The sequence below is a fragment of the Nelusetta ayraudi genome, unplaced genomic scaffold (assembly GCF_046127955.1).
Source record: "Nelusetta ayraudi isolate G7.1 ecotype Tasmania unplaced genomic scaffold, CSIRO-AGI_Nayr_v1 ptg000076l, whole genome shotgun sequence".
Taxonomy (NCBI): domain Eukaryota; kingdom Metazoa; phylum Chordata; class Actinopteri; order Tetraodontiformes; family Monacanthidae; genus Nelusetta; species Nelusetta ayraudi.
The window spans coordinates 1190467-1218344 of NW_027466126.1; the positions used below are offsets into that span (position 1 = coordinate 1190467).

The following is a 27878-nucleotide window of genomic DNA, read 5'->3' on the forward strand; positions in this document are numbered from 1 at the left end:
CTAATCTTAAAAACACAGAAAATGTGTTTAACGTTTAAGTCAATTCATCAATGATAGAAGTTGTTTCTAGTTGGGATAGTAGAGAAACTATAGGGACGTTTTTTTTTTTCAAGCATGTTTATTTTATCAATAACTGTCTGAGTATTGTAATAGTCAACTCCTAAGGTTCACATTACGTTGGGGACGCAGACGATGGGGTTCTGTTGAATGTATTTAAACGCTGTCGCAAACACGTAGAGGAATTAAAGTAGGTGAAGAGGTACAGTAACACAACTACACGCTAATCTGGAGCACAGAGTTTCGGCCAATGGGAGCGCAGAGGGGGCGGGACAAGGCGGGACCAAGCGGAACTGCCTTGTTAAAAAAAAAAACAAAAGAATATCGGCGCCCTCCCATTGACAATATAGAAAAAGGGTCCAGCCCCAGTGATTTAAGGATACCTCTCACGCGGTTTTCGCAGTCCAGCCTGCCGGTTTGCTGCATGACAACAGACGAGAGGGATTCCCCCGAACACATCGCCTCTTCGACTGCTCAAGTCCTCTGCTTCTCTTCTGCCTCGGCGTTGAAACCTGCTCGTCCGGCTCCTTCGCCCGGCGCCTTCAATCCACGGGCAACCATGTACTGGGATATAGTTTGATGAAAAAACAAAAAAACAAAAAACTTGAACATACCCGGAATATTTTTAACCAGAAAAACAACAACAATCCCAGCGCAGACAGACACGGCGAAGAGCAAACCGCAAGAATTCTGCTTCCAGATTCCCACTGATGAGGTGTGGATTTTCAGAAACTTTTGTTTTTCTTTTTCCACTTTTGTTTTTTTCCTCCTTCAAATTATTATTATTATTTTTTTTTTTACTTGACACTTGCGTCCGGACTTGGACCTGGATTTGGATCCGGGATCAGCCACCCCCTCGCAAGGAGTTACCACTGTTTTCTGTTTATTCCCCAGGCAGCCGCCAAATGACGTCGAGATGGCTTTAGGTGGAACTCTACTCCCATCTATTTCTACGTTCGCCAGCGGCCCCACTGTCAAGAGCAAAACCATCGGAATCGCCAATTCAGTGAGTAGCATGCGGTCACTTTCTCATGAAATACCATGTCAGAGGGGGAGCAGCGCACTGGGATATATTTGTATATGCCACTGTGTCATTATGCAGTGCAGAGATAGGGCTCGACACCACACTTTGCTGGGGCGTGCACCAGTTTACACAGGCTGATCCAGTAAGCTCTCAGCAAGCGCCGAGTCCGGGGGAAGCACACATGGGACAGTATAGCCCAAACACTCCTGACTGTCTATAATTACGACCATGGTGTTTATTTCTTTATATCGCAACGGCTCGTTTATTGACTACAAATTGGCTGCAGTGGTTTAGTGGCAGAGTGAGTTTGATCACTTTTGAGTTTGTCTGAATTGTGTCTGGACACATTTATTTTTTTATTTTTTATTTTTTTATTTATTTTCTTGAGGAATCGGCCACACTTGCCGACGTCCTTGTTGCGGACACTTGCTCCAGCAGACTTTGCTCAGTAATTGGCTGTGATTAAAGGGGCCAAAGCAGCCTGGATCTGCACTTAAGTGTTGTTTTTTTACACTCGGTTTCAATTGCACATTCAGGTTCTCCCCTCTCTTTTAAGCAATGTCTGTTCTTAGGAGAACACGACCTTTAGAAATGCAGCTTGGACCCAAGTGTGTTCCCCCCCGGCTGCTGTCGGAATCTCACAAACAGCTTTCATTTTCGGGAGAAACTTCACAGAGTTTCTGTAACTTTCCTCTAGAGATGGAAGGAGGAGTTGTCCCTGCTTAAGAGACCCGGCGGGCCAATGGAGAACAGCTGCTCGGACCCAGACCATCCAACTGCCACCAGCACAACAAGCAACAGCATGTCCAAAAAACACGTAGACCCCGACCTGGACTTAGACTACGACTTCATCCTCTCAAATTCTATGCTGCAGCAGCAACAGCAGCAGCAGCAACAGCAGCAGCAGCAGCAGCAGCAGGAGGAGGAGGCCTTGGCGTGCAGCTCTGCCCAGGGCCTGTCTCCATCGCCGGGCTCCTTCTCCTCCTCCTATGCCCTGCCTTCACCGCAGGGCACCGCCAGTGAGCTGCTCTACACCATCCCAGACATCAGCGACGTCTCGCCCACGGGAGGCTTCGTGGCGGAGCTCATGAGACCCGAGCTGGACCCGGCGTACCTCCACCCCACCAGCCTCCACGGCAAGTTCGTGGTCAAGACCACGATGGACATGGGGGAGTACAGCCAAGGTGTGAGCGTGACCACGGCCTGCGTGAACGCCGCCTCGGAGCCGGTCCCTTCCCGCGCCTCGCCGTCCTTCCCTTGCCAAAGGATAAAGCAGGAGAACCCCAGCACCTGCACCATCTCGCAGCCTATGGACCTACACCTGGCTGGGATCAACGCCCAGGGCCCGAGGAGCCAGCAGCAGCGTCCCTGTCACTTGGACCCGCTTGGTTTTCCCAACGGAGGGCGATCCATGACAGGCGGCAGGCTGTCTTCATCTTCCTCCCTCTCGCCGGACCATCCCCTGAGCAGGGAGCATCAGGTCCTGGGGCATCCCCTCACTCAGATCAGTCTACCTCCGCAGGGATACCACCACGGCTCTCCGCAGGGCTACGCCTCCTACCCTCAGCCATCCTCCATGCAGTACCAAGGTTAGTGTGCGCTGTTTTTTTTCCTTCCTCATCCAAAGACTTTGGAATGGTTTAGGTCTTCAATCATGTTTGAAAATAAAAGGAAAATGCTTATGGCTTAAACCAACACAGAACAGCTTTTAATACAAAGACTCTTTTTTTATATATATCTATACATATATATATATATATATATATATATATGTATATATATATATATATATATATATATATATATATATATATATATATATATATATATATATATATATATATATATATATATATATATATATATATATATATATGTTTTAAATGTGAGCATTTACACACACCTGACAGTTTAAAATGATCTATTCCTACATGAAGAGGAACTTTGATAGCCAGTAAAAACCTCTTGCACTTTCTGTTATTATACCAAGCAGGTCGGAAACATTTTTAATAACTTTCAAATATCATACGTTTTGAGTTAGATTTACCTTTTTGCCTCATTTTGAAAGTTTTTTAAATTTTTAAAATTTTTACGACCTCTATTTTGCTGTTCTCTAATATTTAGTCCCCTTCATGTGCAATCCAACGCCAATTTGCACACCTGTCGGCCCGGTGTAACGTTCCTGAATTTTCTCTCTGTCTGCGCTGCACAGAACCCCTCATGATCCCCAGTGGGGACTGTTTGCCCGAGGAGCCAAAACCCAAACGCGGCCGGCGCTCCTGGCCCAGGAAGAGGGTCGCCACGCACACGTGCGACTACGTCGGCTGCGGCAAAACCTACACAAAGAGCTCCCATCTCAAAGCTCATCACCGCACACATACGGGTAGGTTCACTCCCGTGACATCAGCATTTTGTTTTTTTTTTTTTGTTTTTTGTTTTTTTTCCACATCGCACCGGCCATATCAAGCTAAGCTATGTCATATGCACGTAGGAAATTGTCGTCCCGGACATCTGTTGCACGTTACGCGCTGAAACAGTGGATCATTGAGCTGTGAACGGTGGGGGTTTGAGCGGTGGGGGGATGGGTGCCGGGGAGTCGTTTGGCAGGTGCGGCGTAACAGGATGATACTGATCCCTGCTCAAACAGAAACCTCAGGCTGCTTAGCCCGGCCTTTTATAATGTAGCTGCCGGACAGGATGGACAGGGGTGGGGGTGGCTGGGGGGGGGGGGTGGGGGGGGGGGCAGCTTTCTCCAGTTTAACCTCGGCTAACTGTTGCATGTCTGTGTGTATTTGTGTGTCCACCAAAAGGGGAGAAGCCATACCACTGCGACTGGGACGGCTGCGGTTGGAAGTTTGCGCGTTCTGATGAGTTGACCCGACACTACAGGAAGCACACGGGCCACCGGCCATTCCAGTGTCAGAAATGTGACCGGGCCTTTTCCAGGTCAGACCACCTCTCCCTGCACATGAAGAGACATTTATGAGACCGAGCCATGGAATGAAGGCCACATTTGAAAAAAAAAAAAAAGGAAAAGAAAATGAAAACAGAAAGAAAGAAAAAAACAAACCTTAAACTGCCTTCAAGCTGTCGAGCAACGAGACAAGCTGTGGTGTTCACGGCAAAAAAAGAAAAAAGAAAAAAACAAACAGAAAAAGAAAAAGCAGAGCATTACTTATTCTCTCAAGAGCCTTAGTGTTCCTCTCGAGGCCGATCCCGTCTTCGCACATTGTACAGGTGACTCGACGAGACCTCTCAGTCAGGGTTGTAAACTTTTATTGAAAGGGACCAACTGGAATTTGTCTTATTTAACCGACAAAACTTGGAGGACCAGGTGCCAGCCGCTTTTTTCTTTTCTTTTTTTTTCTGTAAACTGGAAATGTATTTTCTGTCAGGGAAACCAGGAGCAACAGACAAAAACGACTCTGGAAGCCTTCTCCCAGCAAAACATGCCAACACACTGTTTAAAAAAAGACAAACTGTATTAATAGATAGATCTATATTTATATTCACATTTCACCTGCAATTGTATTGATTTCAGGTACAATGTTAACTTATATGGAAAGGTGCTCAGTGAGTCTGAGGAAGAAGAATAGAAAAGGTACCAAAGGTTTAAGAATAAAACTATGAAAAATATAAAGTGCCATAAGGTGGTTTATGTGTTTCTCAGAAACCTCTTTTCCACAATTGGACCTAAATCAGGTGAACACTTCACTGCCAAGCGGAGATGGCAATGTTCAATGCACTGCAGCTGCAAAGTGCAATTATTTATATGAGACATTCATATTTTTGTATTGAATGAGTGAACTCTGAACAAAGAATTCTTTTTTGTTTATAGCCAAAAAATATGTAATATAATCTTGAATTTTGTACATTTGTGAATAAAAGTTTTGTTATTGTTTTGTATTTTACAGTATAATAAAAAATGTATTTGACATAAGAGCGCCTTCATGACCTTTATACTCCAGCATATCTTGATCATTATCAGTCGTCACACATGTCAGTGCCATAAAAACTGGCATGCAAATGTTTTCTTTAAAAAAAAAAGAAGAAAATCAGCATCTGACGTACGTGGTGGAGATTTAGAGCAGAGACGCGGATTTAAATGGCGCCTAAAGCTCCAATTCGGCTCACACACAATATCCCCTTCCGATAATAGTGAGATCGCTGCAGGCAACAACACAATGTTACAGTTAAAAGAAAACCCTTTTTTTTTTTTTTTCCTTTTTAAGAAAGAAGGCTGCTAATGTCCTGTTTCCATGGGATTCTCCTTTCACCTGTCACTGGGAATAATGGGGGAGGACATCCGAGTTACTGGCTGACATTCAAAGTTGACACCGAACCTGAGTTGGTGAACTGGGAGTAGGGGCTCTCGGTTGCACCGTTTGAATGAAAAACATAGAGATGGAAAGGTGAGATAATGCCTTAAATATGTGTCCTCTGCATTGATTTTGTGAGGGGGTTCACATGCAGTGCACGCGTGTAGATACTTCATAGAGACTGGATTTAAAAAGCCTAATAGAATGCCTGTATGTTAAATTGAAAATTAGCTGAGTTGCGCAAAAGGTAAAAAGAGCAATTTATAGAGTTATGATGAAGTGGTTCTCTCTATCAAGGTTAACCTGAACACGTCACAGCAATCGTAAAGATAAAAAATAACGATAGCTCTCGGAAACTACAAGTCGTAAAGTTGTAAAATAGACTCTACCTGTGTGTGTTCGCTATGTAAGTGATTGTTGACTTTTTTAGAGACAATTTGATTGTCAAAAAAATGTACTACCTGCCAACTAAATTGTGAACTATCATTACACTGGCTGTCACTGTCTAAACTGCTGGAACGGTGAATTTAGAAATTAGAACTTTCAGTGAAAATATGCAAACAACTGTGTTGCAAGTTTTCCTCCCTGTGGTGCTGATATGGACTCATTTTGTGCGCCACTTCAGGTAACTTGTCCTCGAACTGTGAAATGTCTTTTGAAAGGCGCTGACTTTGGGAAACACGTCGTGGTCTGTGCTGCCACCTCGAGGTAAATTTAGGACACTATACAGCCTCTGTAGTGTTGTTTTAAGTTTAGCCGCTAGAGGGAGCTGCAACTATTAAAGGTGGAGCAGGGACAGTAAAGCATGTGTGTGACCGGGGGCTGTGTGTAGATTGTTGTCAGGTACGTCCTTGGTCATAGACGTACAGATTTCGAGGGTTTACGCCTGATATATTATGAACAATAAAGAAAAAAAAAAAAAAACATGTTAATTTATCAAACCGATACTTTTTAAACAAAGTTTTCCCCTTTTCTATTTTTTATCTGTAATAAAACAATCACTATGTTGTTTGTGTTTGTTAAAGCAGTAACTCATGACATGCATGACATGCCTTGATAGCCTGTGCAAAGCAGGTAGCTCGAAGGGTCTGGCTGTTGACTCTGGTGCAGGAGAACTGCCTTCAAGACTAATACAAAATTTATTGTGAAGTTAGTCATGGAGTCTGGATGGCTCAGTGGGTTAGACCGCTGTCGCCTGTCGTCAAGTAACCCTGGGTTCGATTCCCGGTCAGCTCAGTTAGCATTTTCCTAAACTTTATGTCACGGTGTCTGAAAACAGTTACTTGTACGCCTCGAGTACCTTCACTCAAACAAGTCAGCTAGCTCAGTGGGTTTGACTGCCGTCACTGATGTGGAAGACAGAGGTTCAAATCCACGTTAGGGCAACTGAACTTTTCCCAAAATTTAATTCACTTTGTGCATATAGGTAAGAACTTATTGTCTTGCCAGTCTCAAGACTGAGGAGTTTGGTGAGAAGCTCAGTGGGTTAAACCACTGACCCTCATGCAATAGATCAGGGTTCAAATCCCAAGTCAAACTAGGCTGGCAGAGCGCTGCTCATCCTCCAGACACTGAGCAAATTATTGTGCGTCACTCATTTGTCAGACTCTGACAACGGTGCCGTCGTCACACAACACAAATTATGCACACTTTATTTACAAACACTTTATTAGAACTAGAACAACTTATAGGTATAATCAGTCAACACATTTATTATTTTATTCTTCACATGTTGCCAACAGAACAGTCTCAATTCCTTAATGCAGCCAACATCTGCCCTGAACTGAACTCACATCTGAAAACAGACGTCAACCATACTGCATTTTATGAAAAATAATCATACTCATCTCAATTAAAATATGTAACAAAAAACAAAAACAAAAACAAATAGCTGGTCTCTGATGCAAAATTCCAGAACTTCTGTGCTTCATACTGTTTTAAGCCATTTCAACTGATAACAAATAACAACTTAACCCTGTTTGACGGCAGATACTGATCCAGTGTTGTTACAATTTTGAATTTGAAAGGAGTAACAAAACCATTTTTGGTAGGGTAGTAAAAGTTCTCCCAAGCAAACAATGAACATAAACAATCAAAATGCAAAGGAAAAAAAAAAAGGCATGTGAAAGCGACTTGTTTAATCATCTTCAAAGTTCTGCTGTAGAAGGAAGTTGGCAGCCAAGTTTTCATTCTTCTCGCACGCAAAGTAGGCCTGTATAACGAGTCCCTCTGGAAATCCCAAGGCTTTTAGCTGCAACGAGAGTCGCAAATCAACTCAACAAGACTGGGAAGAAGAACGCGTCAAACATGCTGTTCGCCGGTCTGACAGAGATAACGGTTAACAGTTATTCTGTCCTCACCCTCTCTATGGCCTCTTTCTCCTGTGGTGTGACCTGGATGTATCTCATGGGACTGGCGTTGCTCGTGTCGCCTGCTGTCGCTCCAGCGCTCAGCCCCCCGCCTCCAGGCACCGCCTCCGGATTGGGTTCGTTGAGCATCTGAATGAAATCCGCCTGGTTGGTTCGGATCTCCTGCAGTGGCACAATGACAGCTGAGGCTCGACGGATCGCTGTGCCTCGGAACAACTCTCCAGACGTTACGCTGAGAACGTGAACTGCTAAAGCGGCACGGGCCTCGTGTGGCGTCTCACCTGCAGGAGCTCCGGGTTCTCCCTGCCGATCTCCTGCAGCAATGCGGGGAGCAGGGCGGCGTTCTGCTGGATCAGCTGTCTCATCGCTTGGAACTGGGGCTGGTTTCTCAGGTAGCTCAGGGGGTTGACTGGTTGGAACGGAATTGAGAGGTGTCACTTCACGACGAGAGAAGCAAACGGTCATTTGGAACGATGCGTGCGGACTACTCACCGTCCCAGGCGCTGGGTGAGGAGCCGGTGTTGGCAGGGGCGGCCACGTCTCCGCTGGGAACGGTGGGACGAGCAGGAGCACCGGCCTCAGGTCCTGCGGCTTGGCCTCCACTGGGAATGCCCTAGAACAATACAGTGTATGCAACATAGCTTTAATACATGATATATATTTAAGGATATTTAGATATATTTGAGCGGGACACTGTCACATTCGCAAAGCCTGCAAGCAAAGAGTTTTCACCGTGAGCAAGTACTCTACGGCCCTGTCGGGGTTGTTGAAGCTCGCTCTCAGCGCAGCAACCACTTGTTCCCTCTCGTAGCCCATGAGCATCATCTCGTTCACCATGACGTCGTACGATGAGCCTGTCACTAAAGGGAACACAAGAGTGCACCATGGGTAGAGGGACCAAGAGCCCCAGAGTCGGTCACTGTGATCGGCTGCAACAGGGTCCTTCATGAAAGGGCAAATTAAATTGTTGCACTAAAAATAATATTGAAAGCCACGATTTGAATTGTTAAAAATCCAGCCTTACCCAAATTTGAACGTGCTTCGTCAAAGAGGTTCGAGTTTGTTGAGCCGGCCGAGCTTCTGGAGTGGGGCAAAAAAACACACACACACACACAAAAAAAGAAAACACTAATTTGTAAATCCCTTCAAAAACAAATTCAAGATACTAATCGTCTCATTTGTACCCGTCAGGGTTGGCTGCTGCTTCAGTCTGTCGCTCCTCTGGTTTGTCATCTGCAGGACGCAGTGTGGCGGGTGAAGAATCGGACGCTGCTGACGCAGCAGCCGTTGCGCTGGAAGCTGAGGCGGCAGGAGACGGTGGTGGAGCCGCCGAGCTGGGCTTCTCCTTCAATAGAATTGGAAACACACCTTATGATACAGCCGAGTCACTACGTCCAAACACCAAAATGCAGTGCATCCGCCGAACCTTTGATGGCAAGACGACCACAAAGTTCTTGTCATTGATCTTGTATTCTTTGAGGGCCGTGTCATCTTCAAGGATTTTACCTAAAAAAGAAACGAAAAACAATTCTCCAATTTCTATTGACTGACTTCCCCCCTGAAAAACAACAACCCAAAAACAAAACATAAATGCATTACATGCAGGGATTTTAAATATAAGGGATGAGTAGTTTATTCAGACTGTCTGAAGATGACGCCTGTAAAAGTTTGAAGTAGTAGTGAGCCAATCTGACAGGCTCCTGCGTTAATGTGTTGAGCTATGCAGTTTTAACATGAAAACTAGCATAAACTGCAGTTTAACCCCCTGACACAGCTACCTGTACTTACTAATGCGCCAATCTGGGAAGTCTGGGAAATGGAAGAGAATGCCAAAGGGGCAATAACGTCAAGCGAAAGAGAAAAAAAGTGGGATTAGAAGCTATCGTAACTAAACATACCAGCGTAAATCAGTTTGAGTCCAGACACTGAAAAATTGTCCTTTCCTTTCTCCTCTTCAATCCTCTGTTTTAATGCCTTCACCTGTGAAAAGATGGTTTTATTTTTTTTTAAACCCTTTAATACACTATCTGATATAAGCGTCAATTCCATTGAACAACTGATAAATATATTTTATTATTTGAATAATATTCTCTCCGGGAATTACAGTTGCAAACTTTTCAAGGATGACTTCTCTCCCAGCACTGTAAGTGAGATAAATTAATTTTAAAGTTCATCAGCTTTAATGTCAGATTTCTCAAGTGGAACTCTTCCTGGGGTCAGGGGTCGTCAATAAATTACTGTTTCAAAAAAAAAAAAAAAAAAGATCAGGAATATTAAATTAACGATTACTTGGGAATATATAATCGAGTGTTGTAGACTACGTTTACACCTGTACATTATTCAACTATTAAATCTGAGATCAACAAAGGTTTGCAACATGTGAATGTTACCAATTATTTGGGGGGAAATTAGCTATACAACTATAATATTAAAGAAAGTAAATTAAATTTTGATTCGCTGGAGAGTTAACGCGCCTTCATAATATTCACAGCAGCATCGGTCACTCAAGCGTTAATTTATCGACAGTCCTGCAGTCACTCACTGAAACTGTAGCCATTCAAGCTAAACGCATAACCTTTATCTTTAGCATTAGCTGTACATCACAAAAGACAACCGACAGTAACTATTGCCGTCGTCTTAGGATAAATTAAACATGTAACAATATAAACAGTATGTTTGTGTTTTTCTTTTAGACTGTAAGTTAATAGTTAATTGGTAAACATTAACAGGCGCCATGCTAACATGGATCCAAAGGTAGACTGAGGCTAAACGTTAACGTCCAAAACTACTTTACAGACTTAATTTAATAAAATGTCAATACATTGACTAAGATCCAGCGTCACTTCAGGCATTTATAGTACATAATAACCCGGGAATATCGAGCTCGGTTAATGTTAGATTGGTCTATGAACATACACATGACTATCGTTCGTTCCAAGTTGCGGCTGTCAATAGCGAAGCTAACTGTCAACTATTTCTCCCATTGTCTCTGTGACAAAACTCTCTCTCCCTACACACTTTATGAATGCACAGCTTTAGTTTCCTCACCGTCTCCTCTTCATCAATGTCAACTTTGAACGTCTGCTGTTGTAAGGTTTTCAAAGTTATCAGCATCTTGTCAAGATCTCGGACCCCCGGTGTTTCGGATCAACCCGTGACTCAGTTATTTGACGACTTTCGGCTCAATGCGTCGGTGGGCGTCGTATTTGCAGCAGATGACACAAACGGGAAGCAAACGCGTGTCCGTTCTCCTCTTTTGCCTTCGTGCTTTACTTTGTCATCGTCTCGTCAATATAAGAGATGATCTGTCTTAGGAGTTCTGTTGAAAATATAGACGCAGCCTGGTACGAACTCGCGCTTGGAAACGCCGTTCTTGGACTGGGAATGTCGCAAACAGGAAGTGAGATGGTTACACTTCCTGTTCATGTCCGTCACCAATACGTTTTAGTGAAGGATACGCTATTTGATTTTTATTTTTTTATTTATTTTTTTTTTTATATTATTATTTTTTTTTAAATACGTATTTTAATTCTCAACCTTTTTAAACTAACACTTAAAAACAAAATAGCCTATTCCTTTCACCAACCAAAACACTTCGCTTGGCGTGACATCGTAATAAAAAGGGAAGGCATCTGTGTATTTTATGTACTTTAATCTACGCTTTTGTCTTTTAGCCTTTATTTTTTTAAACGCACCCACTAAATAAAGTCTATACGTTTTTTTTTTTGTTGTTGTTGTTGTTTTTTTTTACCAGATTTTTTTTTTTTTTTTTTTTTTTCATCAACTTTCATTCAAGGTTCAACATCACAAGTTCGAATAATTAGATGGAAGAACTTCAACACCACACTCTCAGACATCGGTTTGATATTCTGTCTCAAAATATCTCAGAATAACTTTCAACTGTGCCTCTCTGACTTTCTGCACTGCCTTCTCGTCACTCCTGACATCTGCATCCCTCCACAACCAGCCACAATGACATCAGCAGCGCCTTGACCGAGTGCGTCCTCATCAGGCATTCCTCATGCTTCTCCAGTATTCACAAACAGGAGCCACAAGCTGTGTGCGTGCGTCCTTTTTGCCTCTCCACGCAAGGCTATGCCTCTGTGTTCTGTCTCCAGGGGTCATCAGTCTGCCCTCCTCTTATGAAGGTCGAACTGATGACTGATCGGTCTGATGTGGTGAGCTGAAGAGAGTACAGTCTGAACCCTGGTAATGGCTGCCGCGGTAACAGTTGAGAGATGAAATGCAGATGACTTCGTTGAGAAATTAGATCTTCTGAACAAATACATCCTCCACTGTCTTCTGTAGGGTAGTAATAGCATCCTTAATCAATCACTGTTAGAAATTGTGAGTCGAAGGACTGGCATCTGCAGGTTTTGTGGTTTTGGTCAGCATAGCATGGTGTAAAGTGGAAGACAGCAAAGGGCTGCAGGGGTCACAGAAAAAAGGGAAGAGACATGCAGGGTGTGACTCAGAGTGAAGGCCTCTGAGATGTTTCCTCAGCCTCAAGCTATTTCCTGCTGGGGCTATTATTGGTCATTCCAAGGGCTCTGTGGACATGTTTGAAAGGAAATCCTGTATGTCACCCCAGATATAGAATGTGGTGGAGTCTATGGTAGGAGTTCCCAAACAGCATTAGCATCTGGCTGGGGGCCCCTTTTGCAAACCAACAGACAATGTTGCCTACTGTGTGAAGAAACATCAATGTTTTAGAATGTTTTTTCTCTCACTTTTATTTGCTATTCAATAATTGCTGCATTTGTTCGGAATAAAAATACTCTCAACTAACATTGATAATCATAGCCTTGGTATTGTCTTCCACAGCTTTCTGTCTGTTCATTTGGTCTTTGTCACAAACCTGTCTATTTTGAACAACTTAGGCAGAAAGGAAAAGACTCACCATGAGTCACTGCGGTCAGGGGTGGAGTAATGCTAATAATAACACATAGTCAAAATGAAATTAAGATGGTGATTGAAGCGTTAGCCACCAAAGGTGACTGCTGGAAGGGCCAGCTGTTCGAAGAGTGCTGCATCAAAATGTGTTTGTAGAAAGTTGACTGGAGGGGGAAAAGGTGCACGAGCAGCAAGCTAGATGGGTTTATTCATTTTTTTTCTTCCCAAAATGTTTTTAAGAGGGCAGGCTGTCTGAACAATCTATATACAAAATGTATCAAGATGAAAATATGATTAAAAATCTCAAGCCGTCTGTCACAGGTGTTCAGATGTTTCAGTGATTAAGAGCCAGCGGGCTAAGATTTAGCAGCATCTAATGGTAAGGTGGCATATTGCAACATTAACAAGAATACCTGTTTCTGAAGTCCCAGTCCCTTTCATGGCAGGATGCGCAAGAAACTTGTGCTCTTAGTTTGAGTCTGACTGTGATTGAAGAGATGATGGACACGGCTGTTATCTGATAACTTTATTATCAAGTTTAAAAAAAGACAATGAATTACAATATTTACAGAATATCCAGAGATAAATGGAATAAAATTGTAAACAATCATTCTAGGCAACATCACAACCCACCATCAGGTAATCAGATTTAAATGGGAAGAAAGGCAAAAAGGAGAGGTTCTAGTGTCAAACTATGAAGACAACAGTCTGAGAAAGAGAAACGCAGCGGAACAAAACAAACCAAACCAAACATATATACAAGTATCCAGTGTGTTATCAGCAGGGGGCGCAACTTTGGGCAAAACGGGGTTACGACAGTCAGTGAGACTGCACACAGTGAAGGATTCATAGTCATCTGAAAATGATCACAGACCAACAAAACTTTTTTTTTTTTTTATGTTTTTCTTTTTGTTTGGGGTCAACAGCTCAGTCACCCCAGTCGTCTCAGATTCCTCCAAACTGGGCGATGAGCTGCCTTACAAAAGCTTATTTCTACAACAACAGTATTCAAGCAGGTTCACTTTCAGAGCTACAAGCTGGTCCTGAAAATAAAATAGAACAGCAAAGGGTTTCTATTATTATTATTATCATTATTGTTATTATTTGAAAACTCAGCACCAACTCAAACTGCTTTATTTTTTCTTGTGTCCAGGATCCAGGAGGACTGAGGAGCACAGTGGGGCTGCTACATTCCCACCGAGGGTTGGTTGGGTTGACTACAGGCTGATTCGGTGCCCCTAGTGGTCACAGGTAGAAGTTACTGAAGTGTCAGAGGTTGGACTGGGACCTCACACAGGGACCAATCCCAGAGAAGGACCAAGCAGTTCAGCTGAATGCCCAGAAAACAAACAAACAATCAAACAAACAAACAAAAAAAGTAATTACTCCCCGCCTATTCTGCCTCATTTTTCCTCCTTCACAATAAAAGCACTGGCCATTCGTATGTATTATTTTGCATTTAAATATTGAACAACCACACCGCTCTTTCTATTTGCTCGCTCCCATTACAGTACAAAAGAGGAGATTTTTTTTTTCATTGTGACCAGACATTGTACAACAGTGTAATAATGTTGAACTGGGGACTGAAAGAAGCCCCTGAGGGTTAACTATATCTTCTCATTTCTTTTTTCCTTTGCTTTTTTCTTAAATAAGAACACCTAAAGGAAGTTCAAAGCAAAACAAAACCAGAAAACAGGTCAAAGTATCCTTTCCAAAACACCACAGTTTAAACACTTAACATGTAGTTTTGTTTTCTATACACGGCTGCGATCGCATCCTTCCCCTCCCTGGGTTCCTCCTGCAGAACTCCAAGAGAGTTCTCGGGTCCAAACCCAGAATTCCCATTTCCATCAATGGTTCTATGCTCAGTAAAAGACAATCACAGCAGCGAACACAGCAGGCTTGGTACGTGTTTTGGTGCCAAGAACACAATCACATTAATTGTGCTCCTCTATTAAATTAAAATTGGATTTATTGTTCCGACTGTTTACCGCCGCCTATTTGTCTCATTGGAATTGGACATTAGTTATTTATTCATTTCATTTTTTTTTTTTTTAAACTTGCTTACTATTTATCATCTAATAAGGCTTTAGGGCATTCAAGCAGCAACTTCCAACAAATACAATCTCTGTCTTTTGTCAGTATTGACAATAATGCAAGAACCCTTTTCTAAAAAAAACAAACATCAAACAAACAAACAAACAAAAAACCCCACAAAGCACAGAAATGCTGGCTGATGCACCGGGGGGGGAATTTAAAGGGGTTCAAGTTTAGAGGTGGTGTGTGCGTGCGTGCCAGTGTGTGTAAGTGTGTGTACGTGTGTGTGTGTTTATGCTGTGAAAAAGTCAAATTAAAACGCTCAGTTGCAAACGGTCTTTTTCTAACCCAGATGCTCTTGTCTTTTCAGTGCGTAATGTCACCGATTTTGTGCTCGACTGATAAACCAGGATATGCTGATTAGCGCTGGCTGTCAATAACATACTGATTTGACTTAGATTATCAATAACATACTTTGATTTGGTGCATTTTAAAGACACTCCCAGATGGTGCTCAACAGCAGAGAATTACTCGCGGGGCGGGAAGTAACAATTACTCAGAGGATCACTTTAAAAATAGATATTTTCGGATTTCCTTTTTTTTTTTTTAACTCAGGCATCCCTCTCTCGCTGATTGCATTTTTCGAATAGAACGGCGACACTTAAAACAACTCCAATTGGCTCAAGTCACTTCACGCTGCAAGTGATATTTTGTCTGCTCAAAGCTGAAATCAGCTCTTACGTTGTCCTAACGTTCTTGCAGTGGAGGCCTGTAGACTGCTGATGCCGTCTGCCTCAAGTCATCAAAGCCCCGCAGTGGCCAATGGAGGAAGTGCATGTTAAGGCACGTGGGCACGCAGCCGTGATTTGTTGTGCACAGTGTGATCGAGCCGAGGCGAGCGAGCAGCGGCCGGTGCACTCCAGTTGAGGCGGGGGGACAGGAGGGGGGAGGAGCTTGGGATCACATCTGGTTCATCCACATATCGAACGTGCACTGATGGACTTTGCACTGAAAAGACAAGCCTCGTTCCTGACTACCCATCGCAATAATACCACACTCGTCTCCCGGGCTGACGCTCGCTAGTCGCTGAACGGATATCTACATCATACGGACATACTCATGACACACTAAACACGTCTCTGTCACAGAGCGGACGAGTTAACGGGAGTCAACGGTTCAACCCAGGACGACGGCAACGTCATAACTCACAACAGGAGGGGAAATTTGCAATAGTCCTATTGTCTATTTTTTTTTCTCTTCTGGTGAAGCCTTTATCCCGATCAGATAAATTACTGGATAAAAACATCACAGGTCAAAATGCAAAAAAGGTGCCACAGGCTGGAGTCTTATACGTAGTATAATCGTAACAATAAGGAAGGTAAAATATAGCAATTTGCTACAGACATCAGGGAAGAAACAAGGCAACGGGTTCATTTTTTTTTTCGTATGAGTAAAGAAACTATGATTCTTAATTTCACTAAGGTAGATAAGGTGCGACTATCCCTCGAGGAATACACATTAAACACAAGGCTAATGGTGAAGGGACCGAAAAAAAAACAAAAAAACAAAAAAACAACCCAAAACGGAACAAAACAAAAGAAAAAACGGTCTCAGATTTCGACAAGAAAACAAAGACAAGGTAGTTCTACAACAGTGGGCCAACAGTTTTTTTTTTTTCAAATGCTTTCATATCACATTAATTCCCTTCAGGGTAGATTTACAGTAACTCTGTTTTTGGATGAGCAGAGGGTGAGTGGGGGAGGGGCAGGGATCAAAAAAAGGTGCATTCATTAGTAAAATGTTCAATTTAGTTGATCTTTTTTTTTTTTTGGAGGGAGGAGGAGGTGGGGAGGGAGGGAAGCGGGGGAGGGGCAACATTCTTCATAAATAGTTTCATCCAGGTGGTATCTCTCAGGGTGAATTTGACCAGAATGTCAGCAATAAAGAGTTCTGTTCACTATTGGTTACCAATATATTAAGATCTGTCCGAGGGGACTGCCCGTTTTCAAGAGCTCAGCCGTTTGTACGCAGCACAGCCTAATACTTAAATATGTAACACCTACAAATCTAGTGATGCGTCAACTCGTCAAAAGTCACTTCTCTCCATCCATTCCCGTTTGGATCTTTTCCCAACGTGTACGGCTTGCGAGACGGGCGACTCGGCGCTACCTCCGGTTCTCGGTTCCGAGCAGCAGCAGCAGCAGCAGCGACGCCGCAGTCGCTTCAGCCGAGCTGCTCATCCTTTTTGGTGTCCAGCGTGTCTTTGTCCTCCTCCCCCAGCTGGCTTTGGCTGGCCTGCGGCTGCTCCGCCTCCTCTCTCCTGTCGCCGGACAGGTCCAGTCCTGCGTCCGGCAGGTGGGAGGAGCCGGTGGACGACGAGGCCGAGACGGAGGCCTCGCCGGTGGAGGTGGGGCTGCTCTCCGTCCGGCTGTTGTTCACTGTCCTGGTAGGTAAAAGATGAAGCCAGAGGAAAAAGGATGAGGATAAATATAAAAGGGAGAAAGGAAAAACTGTGAAGGAACTAAAAACATTTAAATCCAACGTAATCTCTTTAACGGCTTGAGCGATACATAAAAAAACTAGTACATAAACTTCAAACCAAAGCATACAATTTCTGTTTATACAGAAATAATTAGCATTAAATTACTGTTATTTAAATTAAAATCTTAATCAAATTGAAATCAATGCAAACGTTGATAAAATGCTGTAAACCGATGATCAGAAAACATATTTCTCAAATCAAGGGGTGAAAATAAACATGATCAACATATTTAACTTATTCACAGCAACTGGCAGCTTGTCTGAACTTTGCGCAACTTATTTTAGTATTAGTATTTCACCTCAAAAAAGCAGAAATCTTCATCGTGCGCCAAAGGGCGACAATCAAGTCCAAAATTAAACAAAAAAAAGAGTTCCCGCACACGTGGCAGAATTTATTGCGATGTTTCGTCGCAATAAATTCTGGAAACTATTTTGAGTATTTCATCTCAGAAAATAACCGCTGCTGAGCTTCGTTAATGTCGGACATTGGGACCACACTGGTTTGTGGTTCAAGCGAGCAAAAAAAACCCCAAAAACAAAACGAAACCAAAAGACAAAATCAGATCAGGTGTCGTTCAGATTCTGCTGCCGCGTTTTCCTCGCGCTGTTTTCAGCTGTTTTAAAAGACATTTCAGGCCCCGCCTCTTGCTCTCTCTCACCCCTGTCCCCATTTAACTCCTGCGCGGCATTTCAATTCACCTCTTTTGAACCTCATCCACCTGCATACCACTCCTTCGCTCCACCTGCTCGGGCTGCTTAATTACACCTTCTTGCTTAAGGTTAGATTCTTATCTCCCCGCGCAAGCTCTTCCAATGGGCGACGTCACTGCTGAAATCAGTCAGGCTCAGAACTGCGCACGGGTTCCAATTTCAAAATCGGCTTCCTTTCAGTCGGGTGGGGAAAAAAGAAAAAGGAAAAAAGAAAAAAGAAAAAAAAAAACAGGAAGCAGGTGCTAGGACGAGCTGCAGACGAGAACCTCTGAGGTATTTTTGCTTGCACAAAGGCCAGAACGGCAGGTGGGCAGCGGCACGGCGGATCGCTGCGTACACACACACACCAGCAGCAGCACCAGCGAGACAAAGCGGTGAAGGAGAGTGAGAGGAGCACTGACATGCCGTGCCGCAGGACGTGGCGTTCCCACTCCAGGCTGTTGGTGAAGCAGCGGCCGCAGAACTCGCAGGGGAGACGCTTCTCGCCGCCGCCGCCGCTGTTGGTGCTGCTGGTGGGAGACGCAAGGGCTTCTGGGAAACAGAGTTCAGATCAGTCAGTCGTCGGAGTTCCGTCCGTACGACGGCGGTGACGTTGTCTGTTCCTGCTTCAGCGAGCGGCCAATCGTGTGGATTGTTAGCCGGTCATGTGACTCAGCAAAGTTGCTTTGGAAGTGCGTGAGAGATTGTCCAGGCCAGGGGTCACCAACCCTTTTCGAACCCGAGACCTACTTCATGGGTCCTGAGTCAAATGAAGGGCAACCAGTTTGCTACACTCTACTGAAATAACAAACTTGCAATTTTATGTTATTATCATTAGAATTATTCTGATTATAAATGATGATCATGCTAATGAGTTCTCAAGAATTCTCAACAAAGACAAAACAAGGTTGGATAAAATCTAATTTTACACGCAGCTCAACAAGTTGTGCCATTTTTCGAACAGGCCTGCAGGCTTCTCATGTGGTCCTTAGGTGCTACCACGCTGGTGACCCCTGGTCCAGGGGTCTGCTTACTGGCGCAGACCCTTGGATGCATTTTTGTTTGAATGGAGGCTTCGTGGGTGGCTTTTTGTGACATCACAAAGAGCTGATTTCCAGTAACTGTTTGTTTTAGCGAAACACTTTTTGAATAACGTTGAGAGAAAAAAAAAAGGAAAAAAAGGTAATTATATTATAAGTCGCTTGTATAAACAGGACTTGTAACTTTGTTTTAGCTTGGGAGGAGCTCCAGATATTCCAGGATGATTAAAACAAGAGTTAAAATATTTATACTCATAAACGCTTGAACATAAAGTTTATGGTCTCTTATATTACTGCACTAAAATGTGCATTTACCTTTAGGAGCGTGTCTCTCTTCCTCCATCTCCTGGACGTCTCCATCCTCCTCCTCCTCCTCCTCCTCCTCCCCCTCCTCTCTGACACTGTCATCTCCCTCCTCCAGGTCCATCTCCCGGTCCTCCTGGCCCAGGTTCCCCATCATCTCCATCCCCTCCTCGTCCTCATATTCCTCCTCCGGCTCCTCCACCTCCTCCTCCTCGTCCTCCGCGCTGGCTTCCTTCCCGCTTCCATCCAACCCCATCTCCATCATCTCCTGCTCCTCGTCTTCCTCGCCGCTGCTCACTTGGTTCTTTATCAGTTCCAGCTGGTCCAGGTCGACTCGGCCCATCAACTCAAAGTTTCGGATGACCTGATGGGAAACAGGAAGTGAAAGCCGCTCACTCTGAGAGCCCCCAAGAGTGTTTATCGCCGCTGCACTGTTTCAATTCCCATTTCCAATGTTTTGGTCACGGTCGCCTCTAATCTCACAGATGTATTTGTACCTAAGTAAGCGTTTCCAAAAACAATCCCCCTGCACATTAAGCTACGTCCATCTTGCTTCAAGGAGAGCAACGGAACTCCTGGGCCCCTCGCACCCACCTTGTGCTCGACGCGGAGGTGCTCCTCCAGCTGGCTGCGACGGCTGCCGTCGTAGTAGCAGAGCTGGCACTGGTAGGGCTTGACCTCGGCGTGCTTCTGCAGGTGCAGCTGCAGCGCATGGTCGCTGGAGCAGGTGAAGGTGCACTTGTGGCAGCGGAACACCAGGCCCTGGAGGTGGCGGGAGAGCTTGGAGCGGCTGACCTCCAGCGGAGCCACGCGCTCCTCTGCAGGAGGGACGGATTAAGGAGAGGAGTGGAGGAGAAAATATAAATATATTTTTGTTCCAATGCAATTAATCAACTGAAAACAATACATTATTTTGCTCATATCTAAAATGTAGTCCTACGAAAAAATTACACCATCTTTCTTCCAAATGATAATGCAACTTCTTTTTTGAAATCAATGTTTGACTAAATATTACACAACCATGAAGCTTCTTGAATTTTGAATGAATGTTTTTGAATGAATGAACGAATTTGAATGTCTAGAAAACAAATTTTCCTCCTCTACCACTGATGTAGCAGGTCCCATAAACCAGCGGTCCCCAACCCCCGGGTCGCGGACCGGTACCGGTCCGTGGGTCATTTGGTTCTGGGCAGCACAGAAAAAATTGTTAACTTCCTTTCGTGTCCGTGAAAATATTCTCTCACAGTGAACTGGGCCGTGGTCCATAAACCATAAACGAATCAAGATTTTGCCGCCACAACTGTTCTTTGTCTTTAGTATTTAACTTCCTGCCTGCACTTTTAGTTTTTTTTTTTTAAAAACCACACGTGCAGCAACACGCCCTGTTCAGCTTCTCCACTGGCTCCATGCAAGAAAGACCACAGTGCTGCACGCTTCAGATGTTTTGCGTGACAGACGCGTCCTGTACCTCGGTGCAGGACGATGTGGTCGATCATATTGCTCTTGTGTTTGGTGTGATAGAGGCAGAGGGGGCAGCGCAGGTCTTTGGGGACGTCAACGGGGGCGCTGTGGTTGTGGCCGGCCTCAACGTGCACAGTGAAGGTATGCCTGGGACACACACACACACACACACACACACACATAGTAGTTGAGAACACAAGCGCTTGTGATTCTATCTCTCTGACCTCCGGGGGGAGTCGGAGGGCGGCGGTGGTGGTGGTGGGTCTCTCCTCACTTGTTGCACGTGAAGAAGGCGCACTCTTTGCACTTGAAGAGCTTCTTGCCGCCGTGGCGGTCCCTGTAGTGCCGCCGCAGGCTCTGCATGTAGCCCGAGCTGAACTCGCAGAACTCGCAGGACAGCATGCCGTCGGCGCGCGTGTCGGCCAGCGTTGCCGCGCCGCCGGGCGTCGAGCACAGGGACGTCTGGGCGCGGGAGGCCAGCTGGTAGTGGCTGAGCTGCTGACGGACGTCCTCCGTCTCCAGGTACGACGGGTCTGCGGGGGGAGAGAGGGAGGCGGAGAGTTGGAGAACTGCAGCAAATTCACACTGTGCAAAGGTCCCACAGGCATATAATCTATATTCTGATCTTTATTTATCATTTTGATTTCAGTGGGGGATTCTCATATGATGACTTATCCCAACAACTCTCTGCACTTCAAGAAAACAACATATTTAGCCTTCTGTTTATAGCCTTCTGCTAAACTCTGGGAACAAGAGGAAGGAGGTTGCAGAGGGAGGAACAGACACCCAGCTGGGGGTGTTATCACTAGGATGGGAGAGGTGTTTGTGCCCTTTGTGACATCACAAAGGGGAATTTTCCATGTCTGTGTGATATTTATCTATCTATCTATACACACACCTATCTATACATATATATACATATATATACATACATACATATATACATACATACATATATATATCTATATCTATTTCCACATACAGAACTACATATATGCTTTCCCTGCTTCACTTTCTGTCATGGCAATCATGAAGATAACATGCATTGCAGTATTATTAGGCAAGTTTTTTGTAGACAGGAATTAACTTTGCCAAGACTTCCACATCTGACGGCTCGAGCGTGAAACCCATTTTATGTGTGTCGCTGCAGTGCCAGCCTATCGATTGGCCCGATTGTTTATTCACAAGCAGAATGCGCGTTCCGTTTATACGGCACATTTTTTAAAATGAGAGACGACGAGCAGACAGCGATTGATCCACCCCTCCGCAAGGGAGACACGTCAGCCATCACTCGTTCCCCTTTACCTCCCTCCCCCCACCCTCCCTCACTCCCGCCTCATCCTCCTCCTCATTCCCATCCTCAAGAGTCTATAATATCAGTGAGCCGGCTCATCTTCTCGTCCTACTTTGAGCCTGCAACACATCAATAAATAAAACACTGACACTAATAGAATATCTATCCATGTGAAAAATGCCCCATTCAGCACTTGCGCAGTCTGAGGAGGCAAGAACGGGAAGACAAGGTAACAGAGGGAAGAAAGAAAAAAAAAAAAACAGCCATCTCTTTTGCTTTAAAAAACCCTTCAAAGTCCAATTTCTCACTTTCTTTTGCAGAGTGAGGCAGAGGAACTCGTACGAATCAAACCACGCTACGCTTGATTCATGCTTTTAATATTGCCTCTGCATTGTGCGTCGGACGTATGGAGATGAGCTAGTGGACGGCAAATTCTGCCATAAAGTGACGCCGCGTCGCCCTGAATGATTAATGGCCTCAACTCCCCGCTGCGTCACATTAATGAGGCCTTTCTAAAGGGGGCGACAGGGAGGAGGAAAAAAAAAGACTCGGCGGCGGCGGCGGTGGCGGCGATATGCTAAAAACTCTGGTGTAAATGTTTCAAAACTGCAGCTTCGCTCCTTTTTTCCCCTCCCAAGAACCATTTTGTGAGATATTCCAGTCAATCAAACGTTAATCACCCTGAAAAAAGAGGAAGGAGGCGAGAAAAAGCGCTCGTTCTGATGCGAGCGCTAGCGCACTCAGCTAGAAGGTAGCTCCTCTGGCACGGCCGAGAGACATTCAATATGTCAGCTTCCCTCTTCTCTCTCTCTCCCTCTCCCTCTCTTTCTCTCTTCAATGCTCCACTTGTCTGCGGCGCAGCTGACAGCGACGGTTGGTGCAACTGAGGAATGCGGCCCCTGCTTCAGCTCCGGGGTGGGTAGGTGGGAGAAGATTCCGCAGCTCCAGCAGCAAGGTGACAGCTGCTGCTGCTGCTGCTGCTGCTGCTCCTGCTGCTGCTGCTGCTGCCAGAGAAGAAACGCGGCTCCGCCAGACGAAGAGGCTGAAAACACCTACGCCGCTGCGGCCGCGTCTACCTGCCTCCCTCAGAGGGAGCGTTCAGCAGCGACGGGAAGCTCTCGAACGAAATCAAACGGTCCCAAATGTGGCCAGACAGGCCGCAGGACTGGACGAGATGTCTGGAATTCTCCTACAGAGGACAAAGATTCCCGTCCTCGACTCTGGAATCTCACCAACCCGTCTGAAAATGCTCCCGTCTGAGGAGTCTTCAGCTGCGAGTTCATGAGCGGCCTTATATTATATAGCTGACATATATTTGATCTAGAGGTGAGTGTGCCTGCTGAGGCAGTGGCAGGTTTATGAGCCGACTGCATTTTTGCTTCAAAAGGAGGAGAAGAAGAAGAAGAAGGAGACGGAGGAGGAGGTTTTTCTTGGTGGAACAGATGTTTTCGCCGGCCAACTGGCCGGACTCTGGTGGGACACTCGTTAAAATGTGGCGAGGCGGCAGCCAGCGACGCACAGCGAGCATCGAGGCTCTCTAGCCGCTGCTGAGTCTGAGACTTCGGGAAATCTGATTTCCCGGAATGCAACGGACGACAGGTTCTACGTTTGTTGTGCTCGTTTTGAAAAGGCCTCCTCTTTTTCCCTTCCCGTTGATGTTTTCTGCACGCCTGGAACACCTGTTATTCCCGTCCACACGAGTCTACATTAGTCTGACCGATGCAAGGCCGCAAGGGGATTATGATAAATAAAGAAATAAAAGTAATAATAATGATGATAATGATGATGATGATGATGATGATGATGATGATGATGATGATGATGATGATGATGATGATGATGATGATGATGATGATGATGATGAAGCAGCACATCCTTCAGGCAAACTATGAAACTTCAACCACTCTGACTGCAAGGTTTTTTTTTTCAATTTTGAGTTTTGTCACGAACTGTGTGTGAACTCTTCAACTTCCTTCCTATTGAAAGTTCCTGGTTGTGAAATGAACGAAGGCTCATTCGCTCTGGATAATTAAATACACAGCGCCTGCTGGCCAGAAAGCACAGTTCAACAGACTGCTGCACAAAGCCTCCTGCTTTTGGTTGTTTTGTTTTGTTTTGTTTTTTTCCCCCCAAATCCGGGTGATGTCATATGGTTTAATAAAATTACATAATTACCGTCCGGAGCGAGGGTGGTCTGCTCAGTGTTACTGGGCAGCCGGGGAGGCCTCGGGGCGGCGTGGGCCGCCTGCGTGGCTGCCCTGAGTTTGGTCAGGGTGAGCGCCTCGCCGTGGTCTGTCAGCGAGTGCTCCTTCAGCTGGCTGATGGTCATGGAGGAGAAGGGGCACGACAAGCACTTGTAGGTGTACTGCTCACCTGGGAAATAAATATATTTAAAAAAAAATAATCAGAGAAATATATTTATTCATTGCTTGCGTCCACGGACAATAAAACAAAAAAACAAAACAAAGGGCTACAATTACAACAAAAAAAATCATCTATGACAGTCACTTATTTGCAAAATTTGTAATGCACAGCTCTGCTGTTCCTTCCTCTTATCACTCAGTCTGTTAAGAATTTGTACTTGTAACTGCCATTAATAGCGCTGCTGATTTTTAGTTCTGGTTTCATATTTTGTCATGATGCACTTTCTATTTTTTCTTTTATCATCTTATCATGTCCTCTGCAAAACTGAAAAAAAAGAAGAAAGAATTGCACCAAAAATACAAATCAAAAAAAGGGATCTGAAGAAAATTGCTCTTCAGCTTTTAAAGTGCCTGCAGAAGACGCTAAACTGATCTCAGCACTGTTACGTGTGAACCTGTAAACAGAAGGCTGCCTTTCTGGTTTAACGCCACCTTGTTTGTCATGGAAACACCGGTGGAGTGTGTGTGTGTGTGTGTGTGTGTGTGTGTGTGTGTGTTACCTGTGTGCGCTTTATGCAGGTGGCTCTTCAGGCGACTCACATAGGCCGATTTGAAAGGGCAGAGTTTGCACCTGAAGGGCTTGTGGTGGCCGTGGTGAGACTGCACGTGTCTGTCCAGGCTGGAGATGATTAAAAACAAAACAAAACAAAAAAACATCAACCACAAACATACACAATAGAGAGGTCATGAGATTAAATAACAACAATAATAAACAAAGATATTTTTTTTTTTGTGAGGAAGATTTTGAGGACAAGCTTCTCTTCAGCAGCCACTGTTGCTGATGTTTTCAGAAGACGACTACCGGTATCTGTTTTTTTTTTCTTCTCCTTTTCCAAACCCCTCAACTCTGTTGACCTCACAAACAACAGTCTCGCATTCTCACAGAGACTGCAGAGTTCGGGAGCTGCAGGGGTGAACTCATCTACCCACAATCCCCCCCCGGTGGAAATGGAGTGCGTGTGCGCAGCCTCTGTGGGGACGGTGGCTTGTGTTTTTAATGCCAGCCTCCGAGGTGGCATGGGAATGCAGCCTGTTTCTGGGTCAGGGCACATACAGTACGCAGGGATTACACCTGGGAGCTCAGAGGAGATGAGGACGCTGGCTCTATCTCTCGCGTCCCGCGCCGTGGATAAAAAAAAAAAAAATTAAAATGGCGCGAGCAAAAGTGCCCATCTCGCCGCAGTGTTTGCCCCGTCGACTCTCCGAGGAGGGAAATCTCGGAGAAGATGGAAGATTGGAAGGGATTGCGGGAGGGTAAACACGCAGTAGCAGCTGCCGCCGCCGCTGCTGACGGCTTTGTGATGCATAGGAAGCTGCACGTTAAGCACCTTTTTGGTGTTTGATCTGCGGCGGAGGACAAATGGAACAACACAACGCCTCGCTTGTACTTCAGACGCTCGTTGTCGCAAAAGCCTCAGAAACAGAAATCGTAGCTTAGCTCAGCGTGTTGGTGCTCTGCCGCTCGCTGCGGAGGGATTTTAATTAAAGCCTCTCGACACACTGAGCGGTTATTGGCAGTCTGGGACGAAGAGTCGGAAAATGTACATGTTCGGCTTAAAAAAAAAAAGCAGCTCTAAGTTGCAAAATGAGTCAGATTCTGGGTTGAAACAGAACATATTTTTTATGCATTTTGCTGCCTGCTGCTCATAACATGTTTTTTCCATAATTATGAAATATGGAAAGGACCGACTGAAAACATGATGCCAAATAAAAAAAAACTACAGTTTTTGTTTTTGAATGAATGCAAGCAAGTGTAAAACATAACCAAACAACCTGCATCCATAATATCTTTATATGCACATTAATTCCACAACAGCAAAAGTGGATGGAGGACGAACGCTGTGCACAATGAGGAACCAAAGCTTTTCACCACATCCCTGTGAATGACAAGGTTTATCACCGCGCCATCGGCCTGCTTTATTTTTATATTTGATGTTGGGCACAGGTTTATTGCTTCCCTGACAGACTGTGAGACAAGTAGTAAGATTTTAAAAGGTCAGATATATTGATATATGTATCCGACGAAAATCAGAAGTCGGAAATCCTCCCTTTACTAAGTTTTTTTGTAAAAAAAAAAAATTCAGTTTTCAGTAAATCTATACAGTTGCTTGGATAATTAATTCTGCGAAGGTCGCACCACTGGAGGGCCGGACCAAAAACAAATCTGAACTTTACTTTTTAAGAATACCCTGACAGCACAGGGGATGTAATACCACACACAAGCGAAAAATGTCTGAATTTGTGCATTTTCTCCCCTCCACTTACTTGTGTCTGAAGGGTGAGACAAACTGGCAGTACTGGCAGCTGTATTTGTCCTCCCGGCTGAACATGGCCATGGCTGAGTGGCTCCTCTCGTGGGACCTCAGTCCCTGCATGGACATGAAGACGCGGTCGCACTGGGCACACGGGTGACCCCCTGCCGCTAATCTCTGCTTCAGCTGTCCCTGGGACGCCGCCGCTGCCCGCGCCGCCGCCACGAGCGCCGCCGCCCTCCCCACCACGGCATCTGTCTCCGGTTCCAGCATCTCCACGGCAACGTCGCCGGGGGCCGTGGAAACCGAGGGCGGACCCATCATGGAGGCCACATCCGCGTGGAGGTCGTCCGGTTCAACCCCCTCCAGGTCGCCGTTGGTCAGGCTCTCTGAAGGCAGCGTCAGCGGGACCTCGCTGACTTCCTGCTGCAGAAAGACGGCGAAGGAAATGTTACTGTTAGCGAAGTGGGAGGGAGGAGGGGAGAATCACACGGAACACGAGCTCAATTATCCATCCACTGTCTCCTTTCACCCGCTCGTCTCCTGCACGTTCATGCAGCGGCAGACTAAATATAGCATCAATCACTGAGATGAAGTTTCCTGAATTACAGCCTATGGATCCACAGTGCAAGATCACTCGGGGTCAAACAAAGTGTTTGATTGATTGAATCTCTAAGTGACCTTAAGTTTCAACTGAAAGGACCCACACCAAAAATGTACTCTTGCTTCATGTGTGCAATCTCAAACCCATTTGTAAAAATCCTAAAAATGAGAAACGTCCATGCTGCATTTCTTTGGCTGGCTACACCTTTCAGAAAGTTCTGGAAATAATCCATCTATGATGTCACAAAGGGCACAATACCTCCATCAAAACAACCCTTGTGCTGCCTTGTGCTGGTTCCAACCTCTGACTGTCTTGTTTATTTTGCCATTCCAAACAAGCAGAAGGTGACACAAAGCATTTAGCTTTAGCAGGAAGCTAAAACACTACAGGGGTCTTTATCATTTTTTTTTTTTTTTTTTTTTTAACAATTCATCTTGTGAGGCCGCTCCACTGGACCCAAGGACAAAAGATAAAGGCCACGGGTTGAATATGGGACCTTTAACAGTGACCATAAGTCTATAGATTTCCAATATTTTCCAGCTGCTGATGCCAAATTCCCCAGTAGAAGCAA

General features: G+C 44.9%; 3 protein-coding genes across 6 annotated transcripts in view; 1 reads left to right on the forward strand and 2 right to left on the reverse strand.

The window, feature by feature from the left end:
* Positions 1 to 379: 379 nt before the first annotated feature.
* Positions 380 to 4987, forward strand: klf4 (Kruppel like factor 4). Of its 2 annotated transcripts, none has more exons than XM_076043680.1 (5): positions 380 to 772; positions 956 to 1063; positions 1779 to 2670; positions 3294 to 3464; positions 3892 to 4987. In XM_076043680.1, exons 2-5 carry the CDS (start codon positions 974 to 976, stop codon positions 4065 to 4067), a joined length of 1329 nt encoding a protein of 442 aa, XP_075899795.1. In that variant the 5' UTR covers positions 380 to 772; positions 956 to 973; the 3' UTR covers positions 4068 to 4987. The 2 variants fall into 2 exon arrangements, with proteins under 2 accessions (XP_075899795.1, XP_075899794.1); XM_076043679.1 differs by having other exon boundaries at positions 381 to 772; positions 952 to 1063.
* Positions 4988 to 7050: 2063 nt separating this feature from the next.
* Positions 7051 to 11271, reverse strand: rad23b (RAD23 homolog B, nucleotide excision repair protein). Its single transcript, XM_076043674.1, has 10 exons — positions 10818 to 11271; positions 9668 to 9749; positions 9196 to 9275; positions 8954 to 9114; positions 8794 to 8849; positions 8502 to 8629; positions 8262 to 8382; positions 8051 to 8178; positions 7761 to 7931; positions 7051 to 7651 (listed from the first exon to the last, which is right to left on the reverse strand). Exons 1-10 carry the CDS (start codon positions 10881 to 10883, stop codon positions 7538 to 7540), a joined length of 1107 nt encoding a protein of 368 aa, XP_075899789.1. The 5' UTR covers positions 10884 to 11271; the 3' UTR covers positions 7051 to 7537.
* A 1902-nt stretch (positions 11272 to 13173) lies between these two features.
* The window catches only part of znf462 (zinc finger protein 462), a 42602-nt gene continuing 27897 nt past the window's right edge, over positions 13174 to 27878 (reverse strand). For 2 of the 3 annotated variants that reach the window (XM_076043774.1, XM_076043775.1), the window contains exons 5-13: positions 26717 to 27129; positions 24952 to 25070; positions 24204 to 24401; positions 21009 to 21267; positions 20742 to 20881; positions 19868 to 20091; positions 19286 to 19637; positions 18353 to 18482; positions 13174 to 17142 (exon numbers count right to left, since the gene is read on the reverse strand). In XM_076043774.1, coding sequence (XP_075899889.1) covers positions 16923 to 17142; positions 18353 to 18482; positions 19286 to 19637; positions 19868 to 20091; positions 20742 to 20881; positions 21009 to 21267; positions 24204 to 24401; positions 24952 to 25070; positions 26717 to 27129 — 2055 coding nt within the window. In that variant the 3' untranslated portion in view covers positions 13174 to 16922. The remainder of the gene's footprint in view (positions 17143 to 18352; positions 18483 to 19285; positions 19638 to 19867; positions 20092 to 20741; positions 20882 to 21008; positions 21268 to 24203; positions 24402 to 24951; positions 25071 to 26716; positions 27130 to 27878) is intronic. The other variant, XM_076043776.1, reaches the window with a different exon arrangement.

Coding starts and splice junctions, on each gene's coding strand:
- klf4 (XM_076043679.1), top strand. Junction 1,064..1,778: donor CCATCGGAATCGCCAATTCA/GTGAGTAGCATG, acceptor ACTTTCCTCTAG/AGATGGAAGGAGGAGTTGTC. Junction 3,465..3,891: donor TCATCACCGCACACATACGG/GTAGGTTCACTC, acceptor GTCCACCAAAAG/GGGAGAAGCCATACCACTGC.
- rad23b (XM_076043674.1), bottom strand. CDS start 10,883: ATGCTGATAACTTTGAAAACCTTACAACAGCAGACGTTCAAAGTTGAC. Junction 8,630..8,793: donor CGAAGCACGTTCAAATTTGG/GTAAGGCTGGAT, acceptor TGTTCCCTTTAG/TGACAGGCTCATCGTACGAC. Junction 8,179..8,261: donor CTCACCCAGCGCCTGGGACG/GTGAGTAGTCCG, acceptor CGTTCCAACCAG/TCAACCCCCTGAGCTACCTG.